The 26,014-nt window shown below is 41.6% G+C and overlaps 1 protein-coding gene across 7 annotated transcripts in view; it reads left to right on the top strand.

The window, feature by feature from the left end:
* The window catches only part of LOC147031118 (WASH complex subunit 2-like), a 94,278-nt gene that overhangs the window by 16,152 nt on the left and 52,112 nt on the right, over positions 1-26,014 (top strand). For 6 of the 7 annotated variants that reach the window (XM_085875864.1, XM_085875859.1, XM_085875860.1 and 3 more), the window contains exons 4-11: positions 9,035-9,127; positions 9,453-9,677; positions 9,777-9,870; positions 13,980-14,038; positions 15,473-15,538; positions 15,837-15,953; positions 18,749-18,803; positions 24,797-24,847. In XM_085875864.1, the coding sequence (XP_085731990.1) occupies positions 9,035-9,127; positions 9,453-9,677; positions 9,777-9,870; positions 13,980-14,038; positions 15,473-15,538; positions 15,837-15,953; positions 18,749-18,803; positions 24,797-24,847 (760 nt within the window). The remainder of the gene's footprint in view (positions 1-9,034; positions 9,128-9,452; positions 9,678-9,776; positions 9,871-13,979; positions 14,039-15,472; positions 15,539-15,836; positions 15,954-18,748; positions 18,804-24,796; positions 24,848-26,014) is intronic. The other variant, XM_085875865.1, reaches the window with a different exon arrangement.

The raw sequence follows: 26,014 nt of genomic DNA, 5'->3' as shown, positions 1-26,014 counted from the left end.
CCGTACCAGCCCGGCGGTCGCGACCACCGTGCGGTGTTTAACAGCCGCTAGAGTTCTACGAGTCGCGCTGCAGCTGTGGAACATCGACTTCGAAGTTACCGATGCTTCAAGCCCTCGATGTTGATTACGAAATGGCAGAAAAGAAGCTTACGAAGACCAAGAAATGGTCTCAGAAGTACAAGACCGAATACAGTCTCCAATACCCGTGTATTCGAAAGTCTGAAAGAGGAATTCATCATGCGTATTGTACAGTATGCAGCGTTGATATTTCAGTTGAGCACGGAGGTCGCGATGATATTCGGAAGCACGTTGGAAGCAAACGGCACACAGACATTGCAAAGGAGAGATCTTCGAGCACGAGTACCGGTACACTTCTGAATTATTTCACCAAACAAGGGACAAGCGAGGAAGAGGATGTTACCCGAGCAGAACTTCTCTTTAGTGGATTTATTGTGGAACATAACTTGCCCATATCAGTCTCAGATCATGCTGGACCTCTATTTCAAAAGATGTTTCCAGATTCAAAAGTTGCTTCAAAGTATGGATGTGCAAGAACAAAAACTTGCAAGATGTGCAAGATGTGCAAGAACAAAAAAAAAAAAAAAAAAAAAAACAAGAACAAAAAGCAAGAAAAAAAAAGAAAAAAAAAAAAGAACAAAAAAAAAGAACAAGAACAAAGAAGAAAAAAGAACACTGGTCAACAATTTTTTACTTTCTGAATGTTGTCTAGATTTCTACAAGTGAATTAGGGTATTCTGGCACTGCTGAATCAGGAAATGGCATCCGTTTCTCTCCATCAGGTCAGGTTTTTGTGCTAAGTTGATTTGAAAAAAAAATCAGATCTTGTGACAAAATCAATTACATTTTTGTGGCATTATCAGCTGATTTTTGTCAACACATATCATCCTAAACATGTTTTTAAGAAAAAAAAATGTTTTGCCAACAACATTTATTGATTACATGATAGAAACATCGATTACTGTCATCTGAATGGTGGGCATTGATAAAGGTAAGTACAAGTAAATTGCATGTTGCGTCACCACTGTTCAAACTTCAGGGCTTGAACTTCCGTTTCTTCGAACTCCTGGAATGTTCAGCGGCAGGGAGGTCTCTCTTCAGATTCCAACAGTAGTCAGCCATCATGACTGCGTCCCAGCGACCCTGATACCTGGTCTCCATCTCCTTCATGTCCTGATGGAATCTCTCCCCCTGCTCGTCACTCATTGAACCCAGGTTCTCAGGAAACCGGTTCATATGTGAAAATAGGTAGTGCATCTTGATGCTCATGTTGCAGTCCAGGTTTCTGAAAGCAGTCAGCATGTTGTTGACAAGTTCTGCGTAGTTTCTGGCCTTATTGTTGCCAAGAAAGTTCTTCACTACCAAAACAAATGTATTCCACGCTTCCAGTTCCACTTCGTTCATTGAGTTTTTGAACTCTGGATCTCTGATGAGCTGACGGATCTGAGAACCATCAAAGATGCCAGCTTTCAACTTCTCCATGGTCAATCCTGGAAAAGCCTGGCACAAGTAAGTGAAGCAGTCACCATCTTTGTCCAGAGCCTTGGTGAACTGCTTGATTAAGCCGAGCTTGATGTGCAGCGGTGGGAAGAGTATTCTGTCTCTGTCCACCAGAGGGTCGTTGATGACGTTTCTTTCTTTGCATGGCACCAATTCCTCCCGCACAGGCCAGTCCTTCTTCGTGTAATGCTGAGCACGGTCCCTACTATCCCACATGCACAGAAAACATGGGTACTTGGTGAAGCCAGACTGTTGTCCCAACAAAAAGTTCACCATCTTCAGGTCAACACAAATAAACCACTTATGCTGATCATAACCAATTTTCTCCAGCACGTACTTCACCGCTTCATACTTCTCCTTCAGTGTAGTCGAGTGAGCGATGGGTACAGAGGCAAACTGGTTGCCGTTGTGTAGCAGAACACATTTCAGTGATCGCTTGCTGCTGTCAATGAACAGTCTCCAATTTTGGGTTCGTACTGTGGCACTCCAAGCTTGAGCAGAAGCGCATGTCATAAATTGGCGCATGTAGGTATTGTACATTCTTCAGAGTTCGTTATTTCAAGAAATACAACTTTTTTGTATCACATTATTACAAAATCTGCCCCATTAACTTTAGTTTTGATCCACGAACTTTATGCTTTGCCTCACCAATTTTTGGAAGATTTTGAGGTTTTATGACTTCAAACTGATCCCTTTTCGACATAATCACCTAGAACTATCGTACCTGAATACTTCTTGTCATTAAAATAATTATTTCCAATCAAAACAATTATTTGACATGACATTTTACCCCCACCAACTTCTTCTAAAATGCTCCACACATGCGTACATGTGAACAAATATGTAAAAAACGACATGTGGCCATATCTCAAAACTTGACCTGATTGAACAAAACTAATGTGAGTTTTGGATTCAGCGCATCAGATTCGTCCTAAATCAGCTTAAAAAATGCAGACAACAAATTTGTTGTTGACCAGTGTAATTGGTGAGTTGTCAAATGTTACTGCTTCATCTATTGCCGATATTGCTAGACTAGCTCCATTTAGCCTAGCTACAGACGGTAGCAATGACAGTGGTGAGGCCCAGCTATATCCTGTCCTGATTTCGTACTATGACAACAGTGCTGGGATTGTGAAGCAAGGTTTGCTAAGTTTGCCTGTGTGCAAACAAGATTCCACTGGAGAAAACATTTTCAAACTGCTTGATCATGAGTTCAGTGACAGGAAAATTCCGTGGGAAAGTTGTGTTTCCTTTTGTGCTGATAATGCCTCTGTCATGGTGGGCAAGCACAAAGGAGTCGCTGCTTATATCCACAAACAAAATCCAGAGTGCTACATCATGGGATGCCCTTGCCATATGATGCACAATACGGCCAAGAAGGCGGCTCAGGCCTTCCCCATTGAATTAGATGACTTTCTCATCGATATTTACTACTACTTGGACAAAAGTAGTAAACGCGTCAAAGGAGTGAAAGCACTGCAAGAACTCTGTGATGCCCCGACACACAAGATTCTGAAGCATGTAGCAACAAGGTGGCTGTCCCTTGGTCAGTGCCTAGACAGGCTGATTGAACAGTGGGAGCCACTTCACCTCTTCTTCAAAGAAGAAGTCCGAAGAAAAATGCAACCAACTGTAGCCAAGACTCTAACAACGAGCAAGAAGGACGGCACTGTATCTACTGCCAGTACTGGCACTGCAGGATCAAGCACTAGTGGAGCAGCATTCACCACTACCACTGCAGTATCTGCTGCGAAAGAAGACAGCAGGGACAGCACCAAAACCAATGCTGAGAGCAGGTAGCATCACCGGCCCTTCATCACGTTCATCTACAAAGCAGATCCCTTCAGAGTCGAGAAAGACTGTGATAGTCCCATCTACAGGCAAAGAAGGACCCAAGTTAAGTTCTGCTTTTGCCAAATCACTTGACAGAAGCTCAGCAAAACCTTCGAATCAGAGGTCTTCTTCCTTGGCTGCACCTACCTCAAGCTCTCTCCTCAAACGTAAAATTGGATCTGGTACTACGAGTCTGACCTCTTCTGCTGGCAGTAAACGCAAGTGTGATCTCCCTGCGGCTAAGTGTACTACGAGTTCTACAACTAAAAGCGCATCTTCCTCAAACACTGTGCAGGAATCTAGAGAAAAACGTGTCAACAGGATGTTCTTGTCTCCACAAACAAAACTCTATTGTTTCTTCCTTCGATATGCTAACAAGCTTTTTGAGAAGGGGAATCTTCTGCTCCAAAGAGACGAACCCTGTATTCATCTCCTGATCTTGGTCTTCTGGTCTTCTGAATTGAATGGTCTTCTGAAAGATATCTTCGTACGGTTTTTGAAACCATCGGTGTCATCGGTTGCTCTGGTAAATGTACCCTTCTCTGACAGAAATCATCAGAAGAATGATGAGGACCTCATGATTGGGAACGATGCCAAACTGTATATAAGGGAACAAAGGAGTCTCAAGAAATCCACCTTCACTCTGAGTGAGTCAGACATCCAAGGTTTCTTCAGTGCAGTTCGCTCATATTATGTGAAAGCCTGCAATTACATCTTCAAAACTTGGCCGCTAGGTGATGAATTAGCCAAGCATGCTCAGGTGCTGGATGTTAAGCTACACCAAGAAGTGGGGTTTGACTGTGTGGAGTTTTTCATCAAGAAATTCCCCTGTCTGTTCAGTGGCGGTGATAGTGACATAGACAGTCTTGAGAGTGAATTCGCTCACTACCAGGCAGACGCCTCCATAGCTACAATTGCTACTGAGACAGTGAGAGTGGATGAGCAGTGGCATCGGATTTCACAGCTCACAGATCCCTGCACTGGTGCCAAGAAGTATCCTAATTTGAGCAAAGTGATGAAGGGAATCTTGGTCATTCCTCATTCGAACGCATCATGTGAGCGGGCACTCAGTCTTGTACGGAAGAATCATACTGAATTTCGTCCCAATTTGAGTGTCAAAACCCTGGAAGCTCTCTTAATTGAAAAACTAGCTCATAGCACCCCTTGCTACCAGAGAGAATACAGCAAAGACATAATCAGAAGGGCTAAAAGAGCCACACAGCTGTCACTCAGCAAAGCTGCCATGGAAAAAGCAAGCAGCAGTAGTACCAGCCAGTAAGGTAAGAAAAATATTGCTTCTTTTGTGCTTTTTGTTAATCTTTGATTGTCCCCTAACTTACTAATATTAACATACATGTAACATTAAAAAGTGCACAATTTTCCCCTTTTTTTGTTCAAAAAGTGGGAATTCTTAACATGTTAAATGCTCCAAAATAGGGCTCAGAGGGCACTAGAGAGCGTCTAGAACCCCAGAGCTTCCAGGGCCCTAAGGCGGGCCATGGACCCCGGCGCAAGGGTCGAGCGCTCCGCGCTCGAGATGTGCGCTTGGCGCACATAATTTGGTGTCGGTTGAAAATCCTCCCTAATTCTGATTTCCAAAAGTTGGCATCTCTGTTTATGCTCGTGTTGGTTGGTCGTTTTCCGGAGGGTGATACGTTTCTGACAACAGACTTGCGTTTTTTAAACTTTAGAAACAGTAACGAACCCCTCGTTGGTGGTGCCCATCTGTTCATTACAAGTGCTTGTGTCAACTCGTTCAATTACTAATATAAAGGCCTATCTTGTTATCTTGCCAAAACGAAGTTTTGCAAGATATGTTAGTCAGCTTGTATGTTTTTTTATTTTATATTTTTTATTTTTTTTTGTCTGTAATCACGTATAAAAAAATTCTGCAGAGCACAGTTATCATTGGAAATTTTTGTAACTTCGCATATCAGAGGCCTATAGAGGTCCCTTTCAGCGCATAAAATTTTGAAGGTCAAAGGTCAAGGTCACTTTGGCGCAAATCAGGGGAGTCGACGAAACCCTTATTTTTTGAGTAATTTTGATCGGATCGTCTTCAAACTTCATGGGAATATAGTTCATGGTCTGGCGCTCAGCTGATTATTTTTTGGTGGCGATTGGCCTTGACCTTCATATGTTTTTTTTGTTGTTGTTGTTGTTGTTGTTTTTTTTTTTTTTGGCACGTATAAATCACTCTGCAGAGCACAGTTGTCATTGGAAATTTTTGTAACTTCGCATATCAGAGGCCTATAGAGGTCCCTTTCAGCACATAAAATTTTGAAGGTCAAGGTCAAAGGTCAAGGTCACTTTGTCGCAAATCAGGGGAGTTGACGAAACCCTTATTTTTTGAGTAATTTTGATCGGATCGTCTTCAAACTTCATGGGAATGTAGTTCATGGTCTGGCGCTCAGCTGATTAATTTTTGGTGGCGATTGGCCTTGACCTTCATATGTTTTTGTTTTTTTGCTGTTGGTTTTTTTTTGGTCTGTAATCACGTATAAATCACTCTGCAGAGCACAGTTGTCATTGGAAATTTTTGTAACTTCGCATATCAGAGGCCTATAGAGGTCCCTTTCAGCGCATAAAATTTTGAAGGTCAAAGGTCAAGGTCACTTTGTCGCAAATCAGGGGAGTCGACGAAACCCTTATTTTTTGAGTAATTTTGATCGGATCGTCTTCAAACTTCATGGGAATATATTTCATGGTCTGGCGCTCAGCTGATTAATTTTTGGTGGCGATTGGCCTTGACCTTCATGGTTAGCGCCACAGGTCAAACATATTTGACCCCAAGGTCAAATTTTCAAGTTTTAGGAACCATATCGTGTAGTACCTCAAATTGAACACCTCTGAGTGCTTTCTAGATATGTCAAGCTTGAGACATTATGACGTCATTTGGTGACGTTATGAGGCAAAAGCATATTTTTCATGGTTACTCTGTAGAACGATTCTCATCAGAATCTCTCGTAGGCAGATATTCCTCAAGGAGTCACTCCTGGTGGATAGCAGCTCTGTTCACCTCAGTGTGACCTTAAAGAAGTCACAAGTGGTCACCTTTTGGCAAGATACGGGTCACCCTGTGGGTGACATTGGTTTATTTATTTGTTGAAAGGGAAGCTGCAACATTCGACTGAAGCTCAACGTTATTTACTGAGTTGGTGATATTGATATTAGGGCAAGGATCGTCACCAACAGAATCAGTAGCGTTGGAAAGAGGATCGTTATGAGCACAGTCAGTGACATTGGAGGCAGAGACCTTACGAGCAGTGTCAGTAATGCTGGGGAGGGGATCGTTGCCGACAGAGTCAGTAACATTGGGGGGGAGGATAATCATTTCGGGTGAAAGTGATAGTATTAGTCTGAAAATCATTATTAGGAGCATTGAGGGAAGGTTGTTTCTGACTGAGTGGTCAGATGATTGTTTCTGATTATTTTCAGTTATTATTTCTGACCAACGAATGCTTAGCGTGTTGTCGGCGTTCACAACCTATGCCCAACGAGATGATTATTTTTTTTTCCAAAGAATAATCTTATTTTCCCAACGAGACATGTTATTTTCAGCAAGATGATTATTTCTGACTTTCCTCAGGATAGACGCAGACTTGTTGTGAGCCTTACGGAGTGAGATATAGTTGCCCTCTTTCGGGTAAATGTTTCATTTTGAGAAGGCAAGCTGGTTGGCCTGGTCGCAACCGCTTCACAACAGGATTCGGTGTTCCATGATTGATGGGATGATTGAGATAAACCAATGAATGAGAGAAGATAAACGTTTATGCAAGCATTCCATGGCAGAATCGATATCGGATAATATGGACGTGGCAGCACAGTCGTTTGTGATTGGCCACATTTCAGTTCATGTCAGTTGTTCTGTGCGAAGAACAACAATCTGTGGCATTGAGCTTCCTCCTTAACAATAGTGATGCAAGTGGTTACACATCTCACACCCAGCCAGCTGGCATGGTGGTTTTATATCCACCAAAACACATTTACAACTGGAAGGGCACTCGGTAGAGCGCATACCTCCGCCAGGCTGAACAGTTTACGATTTGTATCCCACTGATGGGACGAATCTGGATTCGGACCTGAATCAAAATGTAATCGGCTAGTTCATATCACCTAACCAACCCTCCACCAAGTTTCGTCCGAACTCATCCATAACTTTGTGAGATATCGTTCTACCGGGTGATATTTATTTATTTATTTATTTATTTATTTGAGAACCCGAAATAATTCCCATACACTAAAAACTACATGTGTTCGGAACCTAATATTTTACGTAAATGTAGCCTAATATTACAGAAGGACGTGACTGGATCCTGAGAGTTATCAGGTCGACAGGGGTTCAAACTCAGGACCCGTCACCTGCTGTTGGCTTCGTGGTTCGGGTGGTGGCCTGGGATCCGAGGGCCCTGAGTTCAAGCCCCGTTTTCCACTGAATTAACACCAGGGGGTTGACTCAGCCTGTCATCCTTATGAGGTCAGTGAAATGAGTACCTGTGTTGCAGCCAAAAGGCTGCACACGAAGGGAAGGGGTCTTGACGGATTTATTAAATCTGGTATTGGTGTGGCGCAGGCATGATGGGCCGAATGGCCTCCTCCTCCTCCTGCACATAATTTCCTCGTAATTCCTTGGAGGTATCACGTGATTTTACGTTAAACACTCATTTATGGCGACGTGAACAACTTTATGTAATGCATGAAAGGCCATTGCATTTCATGGAAATTGGTGTTCGGTGTGCTGCAAGTCGGCAAAGAATTATTGGCCCAATTTTCTTCTCAGAAACGGTAAACTCAGAACTTTACATCAACATAATCCGTGAGTTTCTCGGGCACCTTGCAGAAGATGAAATCAACCAAGGATGGTTTTAGCAAGGTGGTGCCACGAGTTACACTTCGCGATGCAGCATGAACGAACTTCGGCTACTCTTTGGTGACGGTGTCGTGTCCAAGTCACGATGGCCACCTCAATCCCCAGATCTCACGTCACCAGATTTATTTTTGTTGGGGGTATTTGAAGGATATGGTGAACGCCACAAATCCACATGCTCTTGATGAATTGAAATCAATAATCGGTGACACGATCAGCAATATTCCCCAAGAAATGCCACACACTGTGTCGGAGAGCATGCTGCGAAGGATGAATTTGTACCTGCAGCATGGTGGTGGACGCTTTCAGAACTTCGTTTGACGTAATCGATTGTGTCGATCATGTCACGTCTTTCTGTAACATTCGGCTAATTTTATGTAAAATATTAGGTTCCTAACTGATATCGTTTTTAGTGTATGGGAATTATCGAGGGTTCTCGAATAAATAAATAAATAAATAAATATCACCCGGTAGAACGATATCTCACAAAGTTATGGATGAGTTCGGACGAAACTTGGTGGAGGGTTGGATCTCGGATCTGGATCTTCACAAAAAATCACATTGATTCACACTTATCGCACACCCAAACTGTCCACCAAGTTTCGTCCGAATCCGTCCATAACATTTTGAAATGTCGTGCTCACTGACGGACAGACAAACGGTGGTGAAAACGTGAAGGTGCATTTGGTCATGGAGGTAAATGTGAGTGTGCCGTGTGTTGTTGTGAGGTTTCTCCTATTCATCGATTGGCCCATTGTTGTGAAGCACCTCTGTGTTTGTCGAGCATGACCCCAGTTTGACCTGCCCATTTTGCAGCGTGTGTACGATGAAGAGGTTGAGACCGAGGTGCCGAAAGTGGAACCGGCTCGACCCCCTGACCAAGTGAGGGATAGCGACGGGATATCACTCGTAAACTCTCAGGCTCACACGGCTTTCGCCTGTTATTCATCGACTCTCTTGCTTCTCTCATGTTAATTTTATTATGTTTTTTTTTTTTACCAACTTTCTGTGAAACCTGAGGATGGTAATTTGATGTTGATCATCTCCTTGTTTCTCTACAATGTTCCTTGTTTCCTTCCTCTTCTCATATTTCTTCTTTTCCTCTTGTTCAACTCCATTTTTCCCTCTGCCCCTCACCCTCCTTCTCCCCCTCACTCCCATATTTTCGTGATTTACTTTTTAACAATCTCCTCTTGATTCTTTCTTCTCCCCCCCCACCCCCATCCCATAACAGGCAGAGCAGAATACACAGCGTGAGGCAGAACTACTGCCTAAAGTTTGCACTGCTGTGCGTTTGGGCCTCGACGTTCTGGACTCGGCCTTTGAGCGTCTTCCTGTCTCCATTGGTGATGAGGAGGATGACTATGATGAAGAAGAAGAGAAAGCAATGTCTGAGGACAAGAGAGGAGTCGTGGTAGGGCACAGAGGTACTCAATTGTACCCGATCTTGGAGCCGAAGGTATGTTTGCGTAAAATTGACTCTTAACTTGTTTGATTCGGACTAAGTTCATATTGTCTTTTGATACAATACTCTGTGTTCTGTATTTTTCTCCCAAAGGACCTTTACCTGGACCGGCCTCTCCCACACATCATCGGCTCATCTGCCTTCCTTTCCTCGGATGATGTGGGCCTTGGAGATGACAGCAGCGATGGTGATTTGTTATTACCTCTGCCACAGAAGGTGGACGGAGGTTGTTTTCACGTCTGTGTGTTTGTCTGTGAGCAGGATATCTCAAAAAGTTAGGGACAGATTCGGACGAAAATTGGTGGACAAGACGGGTGTGCGAGAACCAGTTCATTAGATTTTGGTGAAGATCCAAATCTGGATACTAGAATTTTTTTTGAGTGATTCTTCATCATTGATTGAGAGATGGGGCCAAAAACGATATTGATAGCATGATATTTCAAAAAATTGTGGACGAGTTCTGAAAAAAATTGGTGGATGAGTTGAGGAGGTGACAATGACGAGGCGATTCGATTTTGGTTCAGTTCCGGATCCAGATCTGGCCGATTGGTGGGACACAAAATGTAAACTGTTCAGCTTGGCAAAGGTATTCTCTCTGCTGAGTGCCGTTCTGGTATTAATATCGTATTACGTTTGTACGGTACTAATAATTTGGTGTCACTCTAAATATTTTGGACGCACCAGGTGTGCACTGTAAGTGGCACGAGCATGAGCACCGTTCCTGCATACTTGGTTGTGTGGTCCATTGAACCCAGTGAGGTGTGGTCCATGGGCAGGATGAGAACCCAAAGAGGTCCATTGAACTTTGCCTCATGCACCATGGGTTCGATCACATGCTACAGTGTTACCATGGTTTCTCCAATAATTACGTATCAGTCCATCCTCCACGCAGCGGTATGCTGGATTTTGCAATCACTTCTGTCTGTCTGTCTGTCTGTCTGTCTGTCTGTCTGTCTGTCTGTCTGTCTGTCTGTCTGTCTGAGCCGTAACTTTTTTACCATTTGAGCTCATGTCATCAGATTTTCAACAAAGCTTTTTTTTAAGAATATGAAGAAGACAAATTAATAATTTGGTCAAAAGGGTCAATGTCACAAATCATCAATTTTCATCCAATTGACCTGAAATTTTAATTATCATTGAAGCTTTTATTATCAAATTCTGAACAAACCCTTATATTATGAAAACACGGAGACGTCTAATTAATAATTGGGTTTAAAGGGTACAAATTAGCTGGATGAGGATGAATTAAAGTCGCAGTTGGTACAAATTGGTCTTATTAGCCCATTCATCATGCAGCGCACGATGGCCTGGTTTTGCAATCACTTCCGTGTTTAGTTATTGACCATTTCAGCTTTTGTCATCAAATTTTCAACAAACCTTTATTGTGGGAATATGGGGAAAACAAATAATTAATTTTACTTTTTTTTTTTTTTTTTAATTAGCTGTTGCTTTCCTCTTGTTTAGTTCGAGTCGAAAGCAGATGTGCTTTGGCTTTGCATTTTGAGATGCTTTCCAGTTAAATTTTTGTTTATTTTATTGAGTTCTCGCAAAGGTACCTGGTGTTTCCCAGCAACGTTGGGTCCCTCTTCCCACTACTTTCCCTTCCCCTCCCACCTCACGCTCCTTCCCTTCCCTCCTCACGCTCCTTCCCCTCCCACCTCACGCTCCTTCCCTTCCCTCCTCACGCTCCTTCCCCTCCCTCCTCACGCTCCTTCCCCTCCCTCCTCACGCTCCTTCCCCTCCCTCCTCACGCTCCTTCCCCTCCCTCCTCACGCTCCTTCCCCTCCCTCCTCACGCTCCTTCCCCTCCCTCCTCGCACTCCTTCACCACACTCCTCCTTCTCCTCCCACTCCCCCCCTCCCCACTTCATCCCTTCCCTCCGGACTCCCACAAATATAATGATTTCACATGACGTAGCAGAATAGAATTATTCAATTAAAGCCAGTGACGTCATACGCAGTGACATTCTGGAAAATTACTTCACACCACTTATTTTTTATTTTTTTTTACACATTAGGCAACATACCACATATGGAGGCAGTCATGGCAGTGTTATGAGCTGCAACGGAACTGAAATGGGGGTCAAAATAGCGGAATGCAAGTATTCAATTGAAGTCGGTGACGTATTATGTGACGACGCCTTTTATAAAATTATTTTACACTGTTTTGTTTTGGTTTTTTTTGTTTTTGTCTGTGAATTAACACTAACCCAGCAGAAGTGACTGAACTGCCTACGTAATACTTCGTCGCTCACTCAGACCTTACCACGTCGTCCACTGCACATTACCACGTCGTAAAACGACTTGTGTGAACTCCGTGAAGACACACCACAGGTCTCTCGAAAATACCTCCATTCACTGTCGCTTTGATGAATATGGAGGAGGCGCATCTTCTTCTCATTAAGTTTTGTGGCATTTTCAGAGCCGTGAGGCACCCAGACATAACAGCAGTGAACGAAGAAGCCTTTAAATAATCGATACCATGGCTTGCAAATGAACAATCAAGCAGCTTGTGTGGAGCTGTCTTGTTAAAAAGGAAAAGAAACAAGCTCAAATGAGCTAAGATCGTCGTTCTCTTAATGATGACGTCATAAAAACGAATATGACGTCATTGTGATGTATCAGGTTTGCGATAAATGATCTGTGCTAATGCCCGGCTTGATTCCCGCAAACAAAATCCAAACAGCTTGCCTAGTTTCGGAGATAATGGTATAGGCGATATCCATTAGCGGCGATATTATGACGTCAACTTTTTTTCTCGGAAGAATTTCCAAAATCGGAGATGGTTGCTGCCTGCGCGTGGGCTTTCTGCATATACATGGCAAGTTTCACGAAGATCCGATGAAAATTCTGGGTTGTGAAACAAAAAATGTCAAAAAATAGGGATGACGTCATAAAAATTGATATGACGTCATAGTGATGTATCATGTGTGCGGTAATTAATCTCTGCTAATGCCCTGTTCGATTCCCATAAACAGAATTCAAAAAGCTTGCCTAGTTTCGGAGATAATTTTTTAGGCGATTTCCATCAGCGGAGATATTTTGACGTCATAACTTTTTTTTTTTCTCGGAGGAATTTTCAAAATCGGAGATGGTTACTGTCTGCGCGGGGTATTTTTACATATATATGCCAAGTTTCAGGAAGTTTCAATGAAAACTGTAGGCTGTGAAGCAAAAAAGTCCACAAGAAGAAGATTAAGAACAACAACGTGAGTAGGACTTAGAGATCCTCCACGAGGATCTAAAAAAAAAAAGAATGCACATTTTCAGCGTGCGAATCACTGCCTGATTCACCGCGCAACCCTGCGGGGCCCACCGCCGTCCGCCGATCGATGTGTTTTTGATTGTATTTTGCAGGTACTTTTGCCGTGTGTGGCCGTGGCTTGAAAACGAAAAACCAAGCAGCTTGTTGAGTGCTCGCCAAGTGGCTTAAACACTCAAGCAAGCACTTCAATGAAATGGTTGATAAGGAACGCTGGCTTGGCAAGCGATAGCAAGCTGATTGGTAATGGGACACACCTGCAAAAACAAAAAACATCACCAATTTGTTAACATTTTTCAGATTTCATTCCAGATTCCGAGTTATTTAATCCACATGACGGATCCTCCAAACTCAAATTATATTTCAATGATATCCTTGAATTAATCCGTGAGAGTAGATCGTGGAAAGTTTCATCATATGGTGAATGAAATCGCTCATTTGAAAACTATAGCACTTTCAAAAGTGATTTATCCAGTGATTTATTGGTATGTCGATGAGGCATTCGGTAATATGAGTGAGGAAAGTGAAAAATAACATTTTGAGCACTTTATAGTTAATGAACTGTTGCCACCTGTTCTAAGTCGAGGAACGTTTGAGCAGGCCGAACAAAATGGCAGGTAAATAACCCAGCGACGTGACAGTGGGCTGTCCAAGATGGTGTGCCGCCATCTTGGACAGGCTTTTTTTTCTGTATTTGTTTTTTTCTCATGAGCACCTCCTAAATGATCTTTAAAAGGGGTGTTTTAATTAACCCAAACACCCAATTTTCATTCATGTACTTCCCTTGGTATGCATGAAAAGTTTCAAGCTACTAGGTTTCATGGCTTTGGAGTTGTCGAGGAGTTATCCACTGGCACACACTGGCACACACTGGCACACACTGACACCTACTGACACCTATTATTATAGATTGCACATGAAGGGGGTGTAAGTGAATTTTGTCCTCTGAATTGAGGTTTGTTGATTATGGGAAATGTGGAGTCATTCCAGCTCTGAGTCGTGTAACTCGATGTCATGCCATTGCTTGCTTTGCAGATGAAGGAGCTTCCAGTGGCAGTGAAGCGGATGAGATGCACAATGGCACAAAGTCTCTGGTAAGGATTTCCTGGTCATCTCGTGACTGGGCTTAGACTCGTCCTCATTCTGGCATCGGTTCAATGCCCACCCCGCTCCATTGTCATAGCCACCTGCCTCGCTCCGTCTAATGCGGTGATGTTGTTGGCTGACTTGCAAGTTTAAGGAAGAGAACCAAGGGCTAATTATTTGGTGAACCCAGCAGAAATAGGATGGGCAAGAGCAGCAGAGTAGGTTTTCAGGACGTGAGCGCTGATGTCATCCGGGCCAATCCCAGAATTGGAGTCCACTGTTGCCAGAAACTTCCTCACCTTCTCAAGTGAGAAAGATTGTGTCCAGGCGTAGTTGGGTGTATGTAGGTAGGGTACGTACTGGAAACGAAGGTTGTGTGCATCATGTGTGCACACTTTGGTGGCAATATCAGGGGCAGCAGAGATGGAATACCAATCCTGAAGTGAGAGGGCAAGCTCACAGGCCCTACCAACACCAGACTGTGGCACCGATGGGGCTCTCTGACAATAGCCAGAGGGGTGTGGATCTCCCAAGTCCATAATTGATCATCATTGTTGGGAGAGTCCACGTGTCGCTTTTAATTTAATTATATACATTGTGTAGTGTTATCAGCCTTCTCACAATTCCGAGATTTCCTTTTTTTTTTCTTATTTTTCAACCACAGAGGTCATTTACAACAGAAAAACGTTTGAAGTTCATAATTAATTAATTTTCCTCATTGACCACTTTCTGATTACATCTGTGGATGTTTTGGGCCTTAAACTGTTCTCTGTTGCAGGTGCTAGTCTTTAATTTAAATAGCAAATTTTTGGGGGGTTGGGGGGAGATGAGGGTTGTCGTGGGATTGGACCAGAGTGCATACATATATCAAGTTAATTAAGTTTATAACAAACTGGCTGTAGTTGGGAAGTTGGTATGCAAAACTGAAGACATCTCCATCCGGTGAAGCTGCCAAGCAAGCTCGGTTCAGAACGTGAAGCTGCTCCACAATATGGTGGTGCCTTCACTTGTTAAATGGTGACAGCAGTCACATTTAGTTGACAGTTCGTTCAGACTCTGGGAGCTCTGCGATTCGACTCCGACACCAGCCAAGTCATACGAAAGACTTAAAAATTTTTAAAACATTATGTGCTACTTCCTCACTTGAGGATTATCATTTAGAGGATTAAAGGGGGGAGGAGGTGCCACTGATTCAACTCCCTCTGTAAGTTAGGGCAGGAATTAGGAATTTGTTCCATGGTTCCAGACATAGCTCACCTCCTCTTTGCGAAGGGTACCGTGGGATCTTTAACGTCCACCAACGCATGCCGGAAAATGGGACGCCGGTTTCGCGTTCATCGACTATTTCCCTGTTCCTGCACTTCATCAGTATTTCCAATGACCATATTTTTTGTTTCTCCTGAGATCTTTCGTGGTAACCTATGGAATTCTCTTCACTGCAGACTGAAGACGAAGATGAAGGTGAAGCTACTACCGGCAGAGAACGCAGATGTCGTGTCGGCCAGCCGGTACGCGTACAGGTGCTTCGTGGAATTTGAAATAGATTAACGAGTTATTGATTTGTAATTGTTTGACTTGCACATGTGATGTCATGTTGATTTCGATCATCAAAATCTGATCCTTTCCTCCACAAAGCCCACCATGTAATATCAAGTGGGGAAATCTGGATCTGTTTTTGGGCCGAGTAACTGTATCGCTTTCATGCGCGGTGGGCAAGTGGACTCGCCCGATCCGTGAGCTTATGGTGAGGGTTGCTGTTTTACCCCCTTTGTCTGGACTAACCATTGACATGACGCCCATGCTCAGGTGGCGCCCGTGGCCCTTGATGGAAAAGATGATGAGTCGGACAAAGATCTCTTCGTGGCGTCAGATGACAATGACGACAATGGCAGCCATGCTTGGCGTGATGACCCGATTGAGAAGGTCAGCACGGACTAATCCTTTTGGTTTTGTGGTTGAAAATTCTGGTGTTCCTTCGTGAGAAGAGCTTCCATGTGGTAATTCTGACTTTGTCAACAACTACCTTTCTTTCTACCACATTGGCTACCACCAAGGAAGGAGTATATTGTGCCTCTTGTGCCTTGTTTGACTTTATCAACAACAACTGTACTTTTTAGGTCATCTCTTCGAGCATGACCTAATAATATGGGTGTCGATGTCCTTCGATCCGTCCGTCCGTTCACAATGAAGTTGAAGCGGGACATCTGGTCATTAGTGATCCTGATAGAGGTCGATGAGACGTACACGATGGTATGACTTTCAAGGTCACCGAAGGTCAAGGTCAAGGTCACGAGGCCTTTGAAGTTGTGAAAATGACGATTTTCAAATTCTATCTCTGCCATTTCTCAAGCGATCTTGAATTTGATTGTGGCGTATGAATCTATGGGACAATATCTAAATTTGGTCAGGCCGGATTTTCGATATTCGCTTTCGTTTTCGTGTCTCGTGACTTAAAAGTTGGCAAATAATGCGAAAATGACGATTTTCAAAATCAATCTCCTCCTACATTTCTCAAGCGATCTTGAATTTGATTGTGGCATATGAATGTATGGGACAATATCTAAATTTGGTCGGGACGGATTTTCGAATTTCGCTTTCATTTTCGTGTCACGTGACTTCAAAGTTTGCAAAAACTTCCCTACCTTCAGGAGGCTATATATTCTCGACTGGGCATGGTAAAAGTTAGTGAATGATGTCATTGCATAGCAGCTGACCTTGTCTTTCATGTCCATTCGAAAGTATACCGATATCTTCGAATACGTACACGTCACGTGACTTTGAATTTTGCGAAAACTGCTTCATGTAGTTGCAAAATGACGATTTTCAAAATCTATCTCCTTCTACATTTCTTAAGTTATCTTGAACTTGATTGTGGCATATGAATCTATGGGACAATATCTAGATTTGGTCCGGCCGGATTTTCGATATTCGCTTTCGTTTTCGCATCACGTGACTTCAAAGTTGGCCAAAAATCCCTCCTGACCCGAGAACACTACAGCCTAGTAACAGGAACTCATGCTTGTTTCTCGCAGAGATGACCGTCACTCCCGCACGGGTGAATTTTTACCTCTGCCATCTGCGATAGATGGAGGGAATGTTTTCACTGCTGTGCTGTTTGTTACTTACGAAATCTTTAGATTTCGTAAGTATATTGATGACTTCCGTCCTCTGTTTGTGTGTTTGTGTGTTTGTTTGTAGGCATGATAACTCGAGAACGGAAGAAGCTACCAATGTCAAATTACACCACGTGATTCAGGAGGGTGATTGCTTGCGCTGATTAGATTTTGGTCAAAATCGGTCAAAGGTCAAGGTCACAGTGAGGTCAAACATTCGATTTTTGATGGTTTGGTACAGAATCATCGTAGAAACTTCTGGTTTGCGTCGCTACCTTCTATAGAGACAGCTTTTATTAGACAAGGTCAGAGGTCAAGTTGACAATTTCTTAAGTACAAGTCTATGACTGCTTGTTTGTGTGTGTGTTTGTGTGTTTGTTTGTAGGCACGATAACTCGAGAACGGAAGAAGCTACCAATGTCAAATTACACCACATGATTCAGGAGGGTGATGGCTAGTGCTGATTAGATTTTGGTCAAAATCGGTCAAAGGTCAAGGTCACAGTGAGGTCAAACATCCAAAAAAAAGTTATAACTCGAGAACGGAAGAAGCTACCAATGTCAAATTACACCTCATTTCGGAGGGTGATGGCTAGCGTTATTACATTTTTTTCAAAATCGGTCAAAGGTCAAGGTCACAGTGAGGTCAAATATTCGATTTTTGATGGTTTGGTACAGAAAACTCGAGAACGGAAGAAGCTACCAATGTCAAATTACACCACGTGATTCAGGAGGGTGATGGCTAGTGCTGATTAGATTTTGGTCAAAATCGGTCAAAGGTCAAGGTCACAGTGAGGTCAAACATCCAAAAAATTCGATTTTTGATGGTTTGGTGTAGAAACTTCTGGTTTGCGTCGCTACCTTCTTGAGAGACAGCTTTTATTCGACAAGGTCAGAGGTCAAGTTGACGATTTTGTAAGTACCAGTCTATGACTGCTTGTTTGTGTGTTTGTTTGTTTCTTTGTGGACACGATAACTCGAGAACGGAAGAAGCTACCAATGTCAAATTACACCACGTGATTCAGGAGGGTGATGGCTAGTGCTGATTAGATTTTGGTCAAAATCGGTCAAAAGTCAAGGTCACAGTGAGGTCAAATATTCGATTTTTTGATGGTTTGGTGCAGATAACTCGAGAACGGAAGCAGCTACCAATGTCAAATTACACCACGTGATTCAGGAGGGTGATGGCTAGTGCTGATTAGATTTTGGTCAAAATCGGTCAAAGGTCAAGGTCACAGTGAGGTCAAACATCCAAAACGTTCGATTTTTGATGGTTTGGTACAGAATCATCGTAGAAACTTCTGGTTTGCGTCGCTACCTTCTCTCGAGACAGCTTTTATTAGACAAGGTCAGAGGTCAAGTTGACTATTTCGTAAGTACCAGTCAATGACTGCTTGTTTGTTTGTTTGTGTGCAGAATCTCTCAAAAAGTTTTTGCCAGATTCAGATGAAATTCAGCCATTCTCATTACTGTTTTCTGACCACTATGAAATTTTACTCAGATAGTCCATTGTGCACAAACTTGTGAACATGTCAGGACGGTTATTATAATTGTAATTATAGTTGATAATAGCAGTGCCTCACTTGGTTTCTGTGATGTTTTTCAGGCACCAGTCCGACCTACGTACCTGTTCTCAGATCCACAACGAGACTCATCGGCTTGTAAGCTGTTCACTCATTCATTAAGATTATATAATTGCATACAATGGTTTCTGCTGTCTGCTCGTTCATTCAGTGGCTTCCTGCCGTTGGCTGTACAGTCTCGATATATTTGTGTTAATCGCGATGTTCGGTCGTCATTGTAAAAGTCACTCGTTTGAAACCCAACATGTTGCACTCTCTGAAGTTGATGTTGTGTTGACCTTTGAAAAGCTCACGCTTGTCTTGCAATACTTTAGAGTTTATAACTTGGACGTGCCAACTGGTACTCCCGCCATCCGGGTGGGAGTACCCTTCCTGGCGCACCTTAGGTGGGCGGCATTCTCCGAAATGCAGTCATTTTTGTTCTTTTTTTTTCACAGAAATTTTAATGGTCACACCATGTCATTCTCCATATCACAATTTTGATAAAGTTCTGTTATATAATGAAGATTCACAATTTTGATAAGGTTCTGTTATGTTATGGAGATTCACAATTTTGATAAGGTTCTGTTATGTTATGGAGATTCACAATTTTGATAAGGTTCTGTTATGTTATGGAGATTCACAATTTTGATAAGGTCCTGTTATGTTATGAAGATTCACAATTTTGATAAGGTTCTGTTATGTTATGGAGATTCACAATTTTGATAAGGTTCTGTTATGTTATGGAGATTCACAATTTTGATAAGGTTCTGTTATGTTATGGAGATTCACAGTTTTGATAAGGTTCTGTTATGTTATGGAGATTCACAGTTTTGATAAGGTCCTGTTATGTTATGGAGATTCACAGTTTTGATAAGGTTCTGTTATGTTATGGAGATTCACAATTTTGATAAGGTTCTGTTATGTTATGTAGATTCACAGTTTTGATAAGGTTCTGTTATGTTATGGAGATTCACAGTTTTGATAAGGTCCTGTTATGTTATGGAGATTCACAGTTTTGATAAGGTTCTGTAATGTTATGGAGATTCACAGTTTTGATAAGGTTCTGTTATGTAATGGAGATTCACAGTTTTGATAAGGTTCTGTTATGTTATGTAGATTCACAGTTTTGATAAGGTTCTGTTATGTTATGGAGATTCACAGTTTTGATAAGGTTCTGTAATGTTATGGAGATTCACAGTTTTGATAAGGTTCTGTAATGTAATGGAGATTCACAGTTTTGATAAGGTTCTGTTATGTTATGTAGATTCAGTTTTGATAAGGTTCTGTTATGTTATGAAGATTCAGAATTTTGATAATGTTCTGTTATGAAGATTCATAAGGTTCTGTTATGTTATGAAGATTCACAATTTTGATAAGGTCCTGTTATATTATGAAGATTCACAGTTTTGATAAGGTTCTGTTATGTTATGGAGATTCACAGTTTTGATAAGGTTCTGTAATGTTATGGAGATTCACAGTTTTGATAAGGTTCTGTAATGTAATGGAGATTCACAGTTTTGATAAGGTTCTGTTATGTTATGTAGATTCAGTTTTGATAAGGTTCTGTTATGTTATGAAGATTCAGAATTTTGATAATGTTCTGTTATGAAGATTCATAAGGTTCTGTTATGTTATGAAGATTCACAATTTTGATAAGGTCCTGTTATATTATGAAGATTCACAGTTTTGATAAGGTTCTGTTATGTTATGGAGATTCACAATTTTGATAAGGTTCTGTAATGTTATGGAGATTCACAGTTTTGATAAGGTTCTGTAATGTTATGGAGATTCACAGTTTTGATAAGGTTCTGTTATATTATGAAGATTCACAGTTTTGATAATGTTCTGTTATGTTATGTAGATTCACAGTTTTGATAAGGTTCTGTTATGTTATGGAGATTCACAGTTTTGATAAGGTTCTGTTATGTTATGGAGATTCACAGTTTTGATAAGGTTCTGTTATGTTATGTAGATTCACAGTTTTGATAAGGTTCTGTTATGTTATGGAGATTCACAGTTTTGATAAGGTTCTGTTATGTTATGGAGATTCACAGTTTTGATAAGGTTCTGTTCTGTTATGGAGATTCAGTTTTGATAAGGTTCTGTAATGTAATGGAGATTCACAGTTTTGATAAGGTTCTGTTATGTTATGTAGATTCAGTTTTGATAAGGTTCTGTTATGTTATGAAGATTCAGAATTTTGATAATGTTCTGTTATGAAGATTCATAAGGTTCTGTTATGTTATGAAGATTCACAATTTTGATAAGGTCCTGTTATATTATGAAGATTCACAGTTTTGATAAGGTTCTGTTATGTTATGGAGATTCACAATTTTGATAAGGTTCTGTTATGTTATGGAGATTCACAGTTTTGATAAGGTTCTGTTATGTTATGGAGATTCACAGTTTTGATAAGGTCCTGTTATGTTATGTAGATTCACAGTTTTGATAAGGTTCTGTTATGTTATGGAGATTCACAGTTTTGATAAGGTCCTGTTATGTTATGGAGATTCACAGTTTTGATAAGGTTCTGTAATGTTATGGAGATTCACAGTTTTGATAAGGTTCTGTTATGTAATGGAGATTCACAGTTTTGATAATGTTCTGTTATGTTATGTAGATTCACAGTTTTGATAAGGTTCTGTTATGTTATGGAGATTCACAGTTTTGATAAGGTTCTGTAATGTTATGGAGATTCACAGTTTTGATAAGGTTCTGTAATGTAATGGAGATTCACAGTTTTGATAAGGTTCTGTTATGTTATGTTGATTCAGTTTTGATAAGGTTCTGTTATGTTATGAAGATTCAGAATTTTGATAATGTTCTGTTATGAAGATTCATAAGGTTCTGTTATGTTATGAAGATTCACAATTTTGATAAGGTCCTGTTATATTATGAAGATTCACAGTTTTGATAAGGTTCTGTTATGTTATGGAGATTCACAGTTTTGATAAGGTTCTGTAATGTTATGGAGATTCACAGTTTTGATAAGGTTCTGTAATGTAATGGAGATTCACAGTTTTGATAAGGTTCTGTTATGTTATGTAGATTCAGTTTTGATAAGGTTCTGTTATGTTATGAAGATTCAGAATTTTGATAATGTTCTGTTATGAAGATTCATAAGGTTCTGTTATGTTATGAAGATTCACAGTTTTGATAAGGTCCTGTTATATTATGAAGATTCACAGTTTTGATAAGGTTCTGTTATGTTATGGAGATTCACAGTTTTGATAAGGTTCTGTAATGTTATGGAGATTCACAGTTTTGATAAGGTTCTGTAATGTAATGGAGATTCACAGTTTTGATAAGGTTCTGTTATGTTATGTAGATTCAGTTTTGATAAGGTTCTGTTATGTTATGAAGATTCAGAATTTTGATAATGTTCTGTTATGAAGATTCATAAGGTTCTGTTATGTTATGAAGATTCACAATTTTGATAAGGTCCTGTTATATTATGAAGATTCACAGTTTTGATAAGGTTCTGTTATGTTATGGAGATTCACAATTTTGATAAGGTTCTGTAATGTTATGGAGATTCACAGTTTTGATAAGGTTCTGTAATGTTATGGAGATTCACAGTTTTGATAAGGTTCTGTTATATTATGAAGATTCACAGTTTTGATAATGTTCTGTTATGTTATGTAGATTCACAGTTTTGATAAGGTTCTGTTATGTTATGGAGATTCACAGTTTTGATAAGGTTCTGTTATGTTATGGAGATTCACAGTTTTGATAAGGTTCTGTTATGTTATGTAGATTCACAGTTTTGATAAGGTTCTGTTATGTTATGGAGATTCACAGTTTTGATAAGGTTCTGTTATGTTATGGAGATTCACAGTTTTGATAAGGTTCTGTTCTGTTATGGAGATTCAGTTTTGATAAGGTTCTGTAATGTAATGGAGATTCACAGTTTTGATAAGGTTCTGTTATGTTATGTAGATTCAGTTTTGATAAGGTTCTGTTATGTTATGAAGATTCAGAATTTTGATAATGTTCTGTTATGAAGATTCATAAGGTTCTGTTATGATATGAAGATTCACAATTTTGATAAGGTTCTGTTATATTATGAAGACACGGAAGATGATTTGTAATAAGGGCTACCATAAAGAAGTGGCACCATTTCGGTGAGTGTGTTTTTGTGTGTTTTTGTATGTGTATATATATATATATATATATATATATATATATATATATATATATATATATATATATATATATATATATATATATATATATATATATATATATTGTTACGGTTGTGGAAATTCACATATCACCAGTCAGGTTCCCCAGAGGTCAGTTATGTCGAAAAGTGTGTGTCCAGGTTAGATTTCCCCACCGATGTATAACGGGATTTATTCATGAACCGGGCTGTGCATCTTTGAGTTAGCCGTTATTCTTTTTCTATCTTTATTTTAAAACAAACAACAAATCCTCACCATCATCTTCACAAACAACAAGTCCTCACCATCATCTCCACAAGCAACATCATCTCCACAAACAACAACATTTCAACAAACAAACAACATCTCCTCACCAGCATCTTCACGGCACCGCCATCTTTTCACCAGCAACGGCATCCTCAACAAACGACATCTCCGAGGACAAACACGATGGCTTCCTCGGCAGCGGCAGGGTGTTTTCAAACACGGCCGCGTTGTGAGAGTGATCTCAAACACGTCCGCAAACGGATCAAAACCACGAAAGGGGCGGAGCCAGCCGGGGTGAAGGCTCGAAGGTGGAAGACCAAGCCCCCCCCCCCCCGAACCCGATAAAGGCCGTGCTGAAACGCAGAGAGGTTGTGGAGAGTTGGGCTGGGCCGTTACAGTCTAGAGAGTCGAGCATGCAGTGGAGTGTGGAGCCCAGTGCAGAGGAGTCGGTGTGGAGAGCGCCGGAGTTGGTCGAGTGACAGCCAGCTACATTACGGTCCGAGCGACGCTGAGGAGTGAACGTGCTCTTAAAGAGCATCAACTCAAAAAGAGCAAGGCCCGTTCGCTCCTCTGAAGCGTCGTCGGCCAGACTGCTAGGCCCTGTACCAACCGAACCGCCGTTACAACAGCTGCCGCTTGGACAACCGAGACATACGGAGGGTTGCCGACGAAAAGGACCCATCGAGTCACTACGAAGGTGGCGAGGTAACCTGCACGGTCTCACGGAGCCCCTGCGGTCATCCCGGCTCCAAACAATCATAAAGGCTTTTGAGCCCGGTGGTTCTCTTCTTTCTTTTCTGGGGTTTTTGCATGGAAGTCTGTGGCGCCTTGTCCTTTAAGTAGTGAACTGACGAAGTGCATGTGCATGGTAAATATAACGGCTGTAGGTTTTCTTGCTCGTGTCTTGTCCCCCATCCCCCCCATTCATTGCATGCGTGTACAAATAAATGTCCCCTTTGTTGAATATTCATCTGCTCGTTGCGTCCCTTCCTCCATTGAACTGCCGTAATTGCGTTCGGAATATTAGCTGTTTTTTAACACCGATAAGATTATCTGGTCCGATGGGGCTTGGCGATATAAAACCGCTCGGCAATCGCAAACGGAACGAGCTGCTTAAAGCGGCTCGTTTTCGTGCAGGCTCCGTTGAGGTGTAAATCCCCGGCATTTCTGTCTGCGCGAATAATTAGGTACATCGACAATTCGGCGATCAACCCTGTAGCGCGTGGACAGAAAAGTTGGCTGATCTATGGTGTGGTTAACAACACCCGTAGCTGGGTTTCGGCGTTGATCCGAAAAGCTGCAACTGGATTGCTCGTCCGGTGGGCGCGTGCGGCTGCAAATTAGCTAAAGGTGGTCGCCTGCACGCCGGAGTGGCAGAAATCCACAACAATATATATATATATATATATATATATATATATATATATATATATATATATATATATATATATATATATATATATATATATATATATATATATATATATATATATATATAAAATATTGTCGGGAAGCTCGAGTTTTCAGGAAATGATGCTGCATAAATGAACGTGTTTATTATTATTATTATTAAACGATTAGTTTGTACTTGATTTGCCGGAAATTTTTCAAAAATGTTTTCATTGTACACTTTGACTCGTTATCGGTTTTCTTCCACAGCCGGGTCGTCATCAAGCCAGCAGCAAAACAGCATCTCAACGCAGCATGAAGGCAAGCTGTTTACACTCACACCGGCACTAAACGATGATGTGTGTATACTATATATATATATATATATATATATATATATATATATATATATATATATATATATATATATATATATATATATATATATATATATATATATATATATATATATATATATATATATATAGTTACGATTTTGGAATTCGATTGCACACAACATACAGGTTCCTTTAGTCAGCTATGTCGATAAGTGCTTGTTCCCTAGATAGCTCACCTTCCATTGTTTAAATGTTTCGAAATCTATTAGATGCGCTGCAGATCGATTTAATAGTTAGGGAACGAAACAATGGAGACGTCCCTCCCCCTCTTCTGCGAAGAGGAAGAAGAACCTTGCCGTCCCGTGATTCATGATGTCAACAACTCCCTCCCACCCGTGGTTGAGCGGGGAGATGGATCACGAGGGCATGAGTCATGCCGGGCGTGGGGGAGGGGGGGCGGAGAAGGATAAGGACGAGATCCTTTCTTTGTTCTTCAGTAGTAAGCTTTTTGCTTCGGTAGAGAGTAGTCATTCAGCAGACCTTCGGGTCCTGTTTGGCTTGGGTTAGGGTTGAGGCCTTCGGAAGCTTTTTGCTTCGGCTGACTCGGTGAGCTTCAGCTGCGGCCTGGCTCGGGAGGAGGCTTTTTGGAGGCTTTTTGCTTTGGTGGTTCAGTGGGCCTTCGGCTTCTGCTTGGCTTGGGAGAGCTTTTTGCTTCGAGCTACTTTGTTTTGAAGAGAGTTGGGCTGGTCGCTCGGCTCAAGCTGCGAGTGGTGGATTCTTCTTCTTGGTTCGTGGAGCTCTTTGTTCTCCATTTTGGTTCCCGGCTTGGTGTGACTCATCGGCCTCTTCTTGGAGGTGGTTCCTCAGGGAAGTGACGCATTGACGGGAAGGATCGGCACCTCGTCTCACCAGCACGTGTTGAGAAGCGCGGGAGGATTCACGGGAACTCGGGAAGGATCGCGGCTCACCGCGATTGGGTCCAGCTCGCTATCGCTGGAGCCCGGGTCTGAACAACTTGAAGACCACACGAGGTGGAGAGGTTCGAGATAGGCTCTGGGTTTCAGCTCACCTGTCCTCCGAGCTGGAGCTCGTTATTAAAGGCCTCTGCCACCATTTCTTGGGTGTGTGTGTGTGTGTGTGTGTGTGTGTG

Source organism: Eptatretus burgeri, chromosome 3 (assembly GCF_056783735.1).
Source record: "Eptatretus burgeri isolate ZD-2024b chromosome 3, Ebu_testis_v1, whole genome shotgun sequence".
NCBI classification, from domain to species: domain Eukaryota; kingdom Metazoa; phylum Chordata; class Myxini; order Myxiniformes; family Myxinidae; genus Eptatretus; species Eptatretus burgeri.
Note: the sequence above shows the minus strand (reverse complement) of the source record. Positions and strands in the feature narration are given on the sequence as shown.